Consider the following 9,836-nt stretch of genomic DNA (forward strand, 5'->3'; position numbering starts at 1 on the left):
GTGGCAAAGATGGAATCTTGAAAACCTCTTATCAGGGCTGACTTGGTGTGGATTCATTGAATTAAGGGGACTGCATACTCTCGCTCATTTATTCATTTATCCAGAAGGGTGCCATTAATTTCATGTAAATCGTCATTTTTTAGGTCCAGAACATAAAAACTTGATTGAATGTAAAAGCAGAAAACTTTGGGCATTTGAATATTCTCACTGTTTTTCCGGTAGTAAGTGTGTTCTGAGTACTGCTGTAATTGGTGATACTAAGTGTATTTCATGCTGACAGAAATATTCATCCATTCAGAGGTAAAAATCTGTTTTTATGATGATTTATCTTAAAGGAAATTTAACATAGGAAATTCCATTCTGCTGTTTTCAAAATCCATAGTTACCATTCCAACATTTATCCACAAAACACTAGCAAGAAAGACAGGAAATACGTTCACTTCTTTGGCTGAGAGTTTTAAATTAGGTTGCTTACCTTTTCGGCAACATTCAAAACATGGAAAATGCATTTAAAAGAATATCTAGGAACAAAGAGGTAATATGCAAATCATTTTATTTTCTGAAGAAGCTTAAGAACCAGTGGTCTGTGTGTTTGGGATGGAGGCGGCGATGGGCTATTTGCCGGGCACCTGTCTGGCCAGAACCGCGACTGGCGTTCTGGACCCCGTGGCACGTGACACAGGTCTTATTTCAAGAGGCCAGCCAGGTCGCAGCGCGCGTACACAGAGCTCCAGACTTTCTCCGGGAGCAGGCGCTTCAGGCGCTGCTTGTGCCTCTCCCCGTAGATATTCCTGACGCTTCGCTTACAGATGTCCTCGAGGGAGAAGGGCTTCTGGGACAGCTTGATGAGGGATTCCCGCAGGAGGCTGAACTCGGACAGCATGAGCCCCGCGGGCAGAGTTCCCTGGCTGTTGGTCAGCCGCAGGGGGTAGGAGCGGGAGAGCAGCTTGGCGAGGAGCGCCGTGTCCCTGATGTTGGAGCTGCGCTGGAGGTACATGTGCAGGGGGGACTCGCCGTTCTTGGTGAGCGTGTTGATGTCGGCTTCAAATTCGAGCAGGAGGTCGATGACGGTCTCTCTGCCCGCGAAGCACGCCTCGTGGAGGGCCGTCTGGCCCTTGTGGTCCCTCACGTTGACCTCGGCCCCGCGCGCCAGCAGCAGGCGGATGCAGCCCAGGCCCGCCGCCAGCACGCGGCCCGCCTTGCCGGACGCCGCGCACACCGCCAGCTTCAGCGCCGTGCTCCCCGTGGCCGGGACCGCGTAGTTGACGTTGGCCCCGCAGGCGATGAGCGTCTCCATCATCTCCTTGTTGAGGATGTCCGCCGCCATGTGCAGGGGCGTCATGTTGGACTCGTTGACGGCGTTCACCTGGGCGCCGTTCTGGGCCAGGATGGACAGCACCGGGTAGGTGCCGTACCGGATGGCCAGGTGCAGCGCCGAGTGCTTGTGGCTGTTGTTCACCCGCGCGTTCACCTGAGCGCCGTGCTCGCACAGGATGCGGAGGCAGGTCACGGCGTTGTTCTGGATGTCCGCCAGCAGCCGCTGGATCCTGTTCCCCGGCTTGGTCTGCACGGTGGAGGTGATGGGCCAGTGCAGCAGCATCAGGTGGAGCGTGGTGAGGCCTCGCGTGTCCCTGGAAGAGGCAGTGAGCGCTGGTTACACTGAACACACAGTGGAGGTGGCTCTGCACGGGTTAGCGCTAAGGAAAGAGACATTTACTTAAAGTGATCCCTGCCCTCAGTCAGTTACAAAGAAGTGTCTGGAAATCTGCACTGCTGTTAGTTTGTCAGGATCTCACAGCGCTTTGGGGGATGGGTGCTTTGCATCAGTGCCCGGGGCCCCGCCTCCCCGGCAGCTTGTGGTGCTCCGTTACTCCCGCCCGGGCGGGGCCTCTGCAGGGCTGAGTCTCAGTTCCTTGCTCCCGCAGCTCCTCAGTGGGGAGCTGAGTTCTGGGGACTTGTGTGTGATTGGCTCTGCATCTGCCCCTGAGCCTCATGCTCCCACCGTATGTGGGTGCATTAGGTCAGCGGTCGCCAGCCTTTCGGACCTCACAGACCACCCGCGGTCCACGCACCACTGGTTGCTGACCGCTGGAATAGCTGACAGGGTTGAATCTGGAGCCCCACAGCCACTCTGCTTAGTGAGGCCCATCCATCTCTTTCCCTGCTTCCACCCGGGGGATGCATGTTTGACAGCCGGGCCTTCGTCTACTTTTCCCTGGACTCTCAGGATTGCCTCCAAACCCTGTGTTTTGGCGATCCTGAGAGTTCAGGGAAAAGTAGAGGGATGGGTTATGAGGAACACGATTGCTGAGCACTTAAGACTCAGGGTGCTTTAAATGGGCTGGCTGACTTGTGTTCTTGCATTTCTCCCCACTTTCTCAGAGTATCTCCTCTAATTAGTAAAGAAATTGGTTTGTTCCAAACATCCTTTCTAGTCCGCAACTCCTGCAGAGGGTGAGCCCAGACATGACTGGGAAAGCGGACCTCGAGGTCACGTGCCTCCTCCTTTAGAAATGGCCACTGCCGAGCTACTCACCTTACTTCCGGGTTAGCACCGTGCTCCAGCAGACAGTGCAGACTCTGGGCCTTGCGGTGCTCGGCGGCCAGGTGGATGGGGATGATGGACTGCGTCTGCTTCAGCGGGAAAAACCCAAGGCCGTTACAGGTGTCCTGTGTGGTCAGAGGACACGGGCTAGCTGGCCACCCCAGAGCGAGCCCGCGGCTCATGTATCTCAGCGCTGTGCTTCTCTGGGACGTGCTGGCATTTCCTTCTCTCTGGCCGGTTTGCAGTGACCCAAAGCCAAGGAACTCTATGACTGTTATAAACTCTGTGTGCTAAAGGCAAAGTTACCAAGCCAACGAAATCACTCACTGTGAGCTTTGGAAGCTGATTGTGGTGAGGAGCTCATGGTGCAAAATCAATGGCAATTGCTGTTAAGCCACTTCGCCCTCAAACTAACCTGCAGGGGATCGACAAGTGGGTTTTGTTTTTTAAGGTTTTGCCATAGCATCAGTAGTAAAAACTACACTCCCAGGGCCCCAGAGATAAGCAGCAAACTCTCTGTCTGTGATTAGCAGAGCTGTTTATGCTGCTCTTAAAAACATATGTGTAGGTGGTGGCTTTACAGCATGGCTGTGAGATAAGAGGGCGGGGTAAAGAAGGGTCACTTTTCAAAAAGGAAATCGATTATAACGGTGGTGATTATTGTGTAATCATTTAGAAAATGCAAAGTTGTATGTAAAAGGGAAAATGATTCCATCACACGGACCCAGCGACCATGGTATGTTTGAGAGGCGATGCTACTGTCCCTCCAACCGAAGGAGCTCGCCTTCCCCTCCGCAGAGTGCTAACCGGAGGGCCGTGCCGGCTGCCGGTGGGGACAGCCAGGAGGTTTAATGAGTTCGCAGGACTCGGTGGGCCCTTGCAGAGCATCAGGAATCTGTCCTCGGGAAGGGACGTGGAGAGGGGTACCTGCGTCAGCAGCAGCCCGCAGCTGGTGGAATTGGCCAGGACCGTCAGGGGCTGGTTGACGGGGTGGCTGCGCAGCAGGGCCTGGATGGCCGCGCAGTCCTCTGTCATGATGGCCTCGTAGAGCCGGGCGTGGAGCGCTTCGCGGGGGCCCCCCTGTGGGGACGTGGCCCCATCAGTGGCCAGCTCCCGGCTGCCTCTCTTGACTATGTTTCCCATGAGAAACGCTTGAGCGTGAGGACCTCAGAGGTCAGGGGAAACTTGCTACGGAATTGTTCAGTTCCCGAGGCCTTATGATTCCTTCGGGCCAGTTCTAGAACTGTTCTAGAATTGTGGAGAACCGTATCCATGCACACGGCTCATTTTTGTATCAGAGCCAAACTTTCTCAGACTTTGTTCCTCTCTCACATGATTTCACATACAAGCGCAGGTTTTAGGACTTTCTACTTGATCACAAAAACAGACCCAAGTTATCGTCTCACATGTAAGATTCTATTTTCTCTTTCCATTTAGCTGTAGATTAAAAAAACCCCAAAAAACTAACAAAGCTAAAACACAATTATACATTAAAATAAAAATAATTAGAATGACTGCATTTAAAATAAGAAAACCCACCTTTTAACCTAAATGTTTAGATTGTGGTGGAATTCTCCCCGCCCCCAGTACAGGTGCAGTGGTTCACTGGCACAGGGCTAGTTCCACTGGGGTGTTTCGGGTCCATATGGTTGCTTAACTAGAGCGAAGTGTGTACCTTGACAGTGTGACTCAGTTGTCCCCGATCCTGGCTAACAGAATTATGTGGGAGCTTAAAACATTCTCTTAAAGTTTTTTTTTCATTAAGAACAACTGCAGTGTTGGACTTGTTGGAGAGGACAGTCCTTTTCGTTTTTATTAAAAAATATATTTTTAAATTGCTTTTTAGAGAGGAAAGAAGAGAGACAGAAACATCGATGAGAGAGAAACGTCATTGATTGGCTGCCTCCTGCATACCCCTCCTGGAGATCAAGCCCGCAACCTGGGCATGTGCCCTGACTGGGAATCGAACCGATGACCCCTTGGCTCCTGGGTCGATGTTCAGCTGCTGAGCAACACCAGCCAGGTGCAGTTTTTTAAAAAAGCTCCCGTTGCCTCTGACGTGTGGCTGAGTTTGAGAACCACTGCTCTGCTTTTTAATTCTTGAGGGGCTGCTTGCTCCTGAGTTGAAAACTCCTTAACATCCAGACATTTTTACTATTTGTTTTTAGAGTGCAAAGGAACTCACTTGTTGTGTTTGTTTCTAGCCCAGAAATATTTTTCTTCATGGCCCTGATCAGCAAGTGAAAATCGGGGACTTCGGCCTGGCGTGCACCGACATCATCCAGAGCCCACACTGGGCCGGCGGGGATGGGAAGCGTACGTGTTGGCATTTTGTCCGTTAAAACAGTAAGGTGTCACTCTTGAAAGAGAACGATGGAGATCTCATAGCAAAGTGAGGGAAAGAGCGTGTGATTGTACCAGCGTCATGTTCCTGCACGTGCTGACTCTGCAGTATGTAATGTGTAGCTTTTCCCATTACAGGACCGACACACACTTCCAGAGTGGGCACCTGTCTGTACGCGTCTCCCGAGCAGCTGGAAGGATCTGAGTACGATGCCCAGGTAGTGTTTCCTGCTGCTTCCCCTTTGCCGGCCTTCCTGGCAGTGGTGAGAACAGAGCACAGTGAGTGCAGTGGAGGCTCCAGGGAAGGCGTGCTGGGAGAGAAGCTCTGTAGTTAATCCACGCGCCCAGTGGACCGAACAGGGAACTTCACTCTGCAGCTGAGCCTGACTTCATTTTGTAGGCTTCTTTACGGTTTCTAAATCCATGGGCATAGCGAATAGTGTCTGAAATGAGCTTCCCCTACAGTGTCACATGCATCCCAGAAGGTGAGAATTCAGAGGCTGCTTTTCAGCCTTCCATTCTTTATTTTAATGTTTTTATTGATTTTTTACAGAGAGGAAAGGAGAGAGATAGAGAGCTAGAAACGTCGATGAGAGAAAAATCGACCAGCTGCCTCTTGCACACCCCCTACCAGGGATGTGCCCGCAACCAAATGTACATTCCCTTGACTGGAATCGAACCTGGGACCTTTCAGTCCGCAGACCGACGCTCTACCACTGAGGCAAACCAGCTTCGGCTCAGCCTTCCATTCTTGTCTCCAAGCTCAAATAAGTGCTAAACAGCGCTCCAGGCCAGCGTGTCCCTTTAACCCACACTGTTCCCGAAGGAACTCCTCCTCTCACCGTGAAACCTAATGCAGGCTGTTCCTCTTAATGAAGTATTGAACTTTTTTTTTGTTTTGTTTTGCTAATCCTCTCCAAAGGATATTTTCCCCATTGATTTTTAGAGAGAGTAGAAGGGAGGAATGGAGAGAGAGAAAAACATGGGCGTGAGAGAGACTAGCAGTTGGTTGCCTCTGGCCCCGCGGTCTCTGCCCCCAGGGCGGGGAGTGAACCTGCAGCTCAGGCACCTGTTGGGAAAGAGCTGCCAGGAAAGAACCACCGTCGTTTCAGAAAGCCTGTGGTCAGGGCCTTCCTAAGACACTTACTTTCCGGAGAAGCAGCACCGAGTCTGCGTGTGCTAAGCTCTGCCAGGACCTCCTGCTGTACGGGAAGCAGGTGAGGCTGGCGAGGCCCGGAGACACGTGGCCCCAGCACGATGGAGCTCACATCTGTGTCCGGCTGGCCCCGGGGGTGGGTGGAGTCAGGTGGATGGTACAGACTCCCAGCGCTACCACCTTGGCCTCCCCTGGCCGTCAGTCCTTTGTCCCATGAGCCCCTTTTTGGTGTTAAAGGGAGGGGCTTTGTGACAGGACTTGCCACCTCGCAGGAGAGCTGGCTGGCAGGTAATTGCCAGGAGAGAGGAGCAGTCTTTAGAGCCTGTGAGCCATCCTTCCTGTGAACGCCCTCCTGTTGGAGGGGACGCTGCTGACGGAGCTGTGAGCTCACCGCGCAGCTCACACTCCGCGGCCCTCCCCCTCTTGCAGTCGGACATGTACAGCCTGGGTGTGATCCTGTTGGAGCTCTTCCAGCCGTTTGGGACAGAAATGGAGCGAGCGCAGGTGCTGACGGGCCTGAGAACCGGCCAGATGCCCGAGTCCCTCCGCCAGAGGTGCCCCGTCCAGGCCCGGTGCGTCCAGGAGCTGACCCGGAAGGACGCAGCCCAGAGGCCGTCGGCCGTGCAGCTGCTGCAGAGCGACCTCTTCCAGAATCCCGGAAGTGTATGTATAGGGTTTGTTCGTGCCGGGGCGAATATGGAGCTTAGGATTGGTTTAAATGGAGTCCCGTGTCATGAAGAACAATAGACTTACAGTGAGGTCCATGGGAACAGTGTTTGAGCCCATCCTCCGAGCTGCCAGGTGCACACTGTTTGCCCAGTCTCATCTCGCCAAGCCGAAAGGTACTAGTTCTCCTTTCCAGCTCTGGTGTGTAACTTCCCTAAAGAATTACAACATGCCTGCCGGTAAAAAGGGACACAGTGAAGGGTAAAATGACAGCAGTCATTCTCCAGGGTGAAGGGCTGCCTGAGCCAGCCTGAGATCCTCAGCAGTCACGTGCGAGTCTGGCGCTCTGTCCTGTGCCAGCGTTGTCCTGGGCAGCCCCTCCCTCCCTCCTGCCTGACCCCTGACCCGCAGAGGGCCAGCCTCCCCTCTGCAACGTGACTCACCCATCCTGTTCCTTGAGGAACTTGCTGAGAGCTGAGCTTGATTCAAACCTGTTCACAGATCCTAGAGTGCGTGGCTCCTCACAGCCTGGTTCTCGGACCTGCAGCAGCAGCAGCGTTATGCGGGCTCATTAGAAACACAGGGTCTCAGTCCGCCCAGAGCTACTGAGGCAGAACCCGCCTTACACACAGTGTCCGAGCGGCACTGCGGAGAGCGGTGGTTGTGTTCGACTCCGGACCAGCAGCCTTAGGCCCCTGAGGGGACTTCTCAGGCCCGAGGGGCCGTCCCCCGCACCTCCTTCAGGGGTAGGGGCGGGAGCCGGGGAGGGGCTGCCATCTGTGCGTCCACAGGCCCTCCGAGTGATTCTGGTGCCCACTAATTGGGAACCTCTTACAGCACCTGTTTTGTTGATTTATCTCCCACTCAAGGCTTATTGATTTTCAAGTAAAACGGGGTCGTACTAGCTTGAGTGATAAACAGGTGGAATGCTTTTCTGCAATTTTGAAAATGGCAATATGGTTATTAAATGCCCGATGGGTTTTTTTTTTTTCTAACTCCCACTTAAGGTAGCTTTTAGAGCAGTGTTTCCCAACCTTCTCTCATGATGAGAATCACCTGGTAGAGTTGTTAAAACACAGATTCCTGAATCCCAACTAAGAAGTGCTAAACTAGAATTTTTGGGAACATATAGGTAAAATTGTATACTTAACTAGTGCTCTAAGACAGATTTTATATACAGAGCACTAAGTTAGGTATGCAATTTTACCTATATGTTCTCAAAAATTCTAGTTTAGCACTTCTTAGTTGGGATTCAGGAATCTGTGTTTTAACAACTCCACCAGGTGATTCTCATCATGAGAGAAGGTTGGGAAACACTGTTTTAGAGTATGTGTTTATGGTAAAGATTTCTCCTGTCTTATGGAACTTTTTTTTTTTTTTATCAAATAACCTCTACATACCTGCACACATTACATGTCTGTGCGGCAGTCCTCACTTTGCACAGTGGAGTATGAGTGTCAGAGTGGCCAGGCAGAGCTCAGACCATGCAGAGGCGTCGTAATAATCCAGGGGGAAGTTAGGATTATTCCGTGACTTTAAGAATGTGTAATCAAAGCATTGAAACTCCCTTATGGAAATGAAAAACCACCACCACCTGTGAAATGAATATTTAGTGCAGTATAATTGAGAATTCATGTTTCAAGAGGAGTTTGAGCAATGCCCGCCTCCCTCCCTGTAACTCAGGGCGGCACGCTGCCCTGCTCCTGGCTGTGCTTGGCTCAGCTCCCAGCACCTGGCCTTGGGCACTTTTGATGTGAAGCGCCTTCTCGAGTTCACAGAAGGTGGGCTTTGCTGGTGTCACTCTCCGGGGCAGCGCCTTCACTTCCCTCCACTGGTGCCACGTCCCTTTCCTTGTTCCGTGCTGGCACCACCTGTGGCGGAGGGCGGCTGTCCCCTGAGTGCTTCGGGTTGACTGATTCCCACTCCCAGCGCTACCACTTCTCATTGGCCTGTGTCCTTGGCCAGTCCCCTCCGTTGTCCATTTTTTAAAACAATGCCACTTGGGTCTCCCTGGGAGAGGGAGGCAGCCTGGCTGCACACAGGCCTGTGTGAGGGCTAACGGGTGCGCTGAATGACTCTGAAGGGAAGTGACTGTCTGGATCAGGACGTCCATAGGTTAGTGTTTTGTGGATAAAACTCGTGGTAACTTGACATTTGAACCACGTTGCTGGGTTACTGGCCTAATTTCACTAAACTGATGACTGGATCCATGCGTTCTTGGACTGTGCAAAGTGAGGCCTGCTTGTGTTTAAAGGGAAAGAAGCCATTTTAATGGAGCTTCAACATTTCCATTTCAGGTTAATCTCACCCTGCAGATGAAGATAGTAGAGCAAGAAAAAGAAATAGAAGAACTAAAGAAGCAGTTACGCCTCCTCTCTCAGGACAAAGGGGTCAAGGATGACATGAAAGATGGGGGTGTTTCTGTGTAGCTTCTTTAGTCTCTAGAAACAAAAATGAACTTCAACTCTGTGAGCTAAAGCCAACTGGAATATATAGCTTTGGTCTCTTATTGGGTATAGATGGACTTGACTGTTCTAAACTACACCCTTTGTGATCTTTCCCCTCCTGGTCCCACAAGCCCCTTTTCCTGCATTTCTTAGTGTTAGTGTCTATTCTCAGACGAAAAGTTTAGACATCATCATCAGTTTTTTGTTTTTTTTTTTGGAACGCTGCCTGTCCTCCTCTAGAAGCTTCTGCAGAAATCAGTGTGTTCTGCACCCAACCACCACCCAGATCCAGTCTGTGCATGATCTGGGCTGGTGGTTTTGACAGCTGGCATTTTATTTTTACCCTCTCACACGCTGCCAGCTAACTACCAGGACATCCCAGCTCACGCCAGGCTCAGCCTTTGCTGCCCCCAGGAGAAAGCTTGGCAGTGTATGTCACCCGGCCTATTTCTGTTCTCACCACCTTCAGCGTGGCATCACCATGCCCTTTCAGAGCTCTGTACTTCGTGCCCGAAATATCTCAAAGCAGCTCGGACGCCAGTGTTCCTGATTCTGCCTGCCTTGTTCTCGCACCTGACTCCGCATTCCTCCAAGTGCACGTGACCTGCTCATCTCTGCACGGAGGTGCCTGGGCCTGGCGGCAGTGTGGCGTGTTGTGTGTGACACCGCTGCATGTTAA

The 9,836-nt window shown here is 52.0% G+C and overlaps 2 protein-coding genes across 4 annotated transcripts in view; one reads left to right on the forward strand and one right to left on the reverse strand.

Moving 5' to 3' along the window:
• EIF2AK1 (eukaryotic translation initiation factor 2 alpha kinase 1) overlaps positions 1-9,704 on the forward strand; it is a 35,162-nt gene extending 25,458 nt beyond the window's left edge. For 2 of the 3 annotated variants that reach the window (XM_084886179.1, XM_084886178.1), the window contains exons 12-15: positions 4,750-4,861; positions 5,027-5,106; positions 6,474-6,707; positions 9,008-9,704. In XM_084886179.1, coding sequence (XP_084742305.1) covers positions 4,750-4,861; positions 5,027-5,106; positions 6,474-6,707; positions 9,008-9,139 — 558 coding nt within the window. In that variant the 3' untranslated portion in view covers positions 9,140-9,704. The remainder of the gene's footprint in view (positions 1-4,749; positions 4,862-5,026; positions 5,107-6,473; positions 6,708-9,007) is intronic. The other variant, XM_084886180.1, reaches the window with a different exon arrangement.
• Positions 5-4,742, reverse strand: ANKRD61 (ankyrin repeat domain 61). The gene is made up of 3 exons (XM_084886242.1): positions 3,473-4,742; positions 2,537-2,634; positions 5-1,631 (listed from the first exon to the last, which is right to left on the reverse strand). The coding sequence occupies exons 1-3, from the start codon at positions 3,686-3,688 to the stop codon at positions 686-688; spliced, it is 1,260 nt and encodes a 419-aa protein (XP_084742368.1). The 5' UTR covers positions 3,689-4,742; the 3' UTR covers positions 5-685.
• Positions 9,705-9,836: the final 132 nt, after the last annotated feature.

This window comes from Pipistrellus hanaki (genome assembly GCF_964339955.1).
Source record: "Pipistrellus hanaki genome assembly, chromosome: 5".
NCBI classification, from domain to species: domain Eukaryota; kingdom Metazoa; phylum Chordata; class Mammalia; order Chiroptera; family Vespertilionidae; genus Pipistrellus; species Pipistrellus hanaki.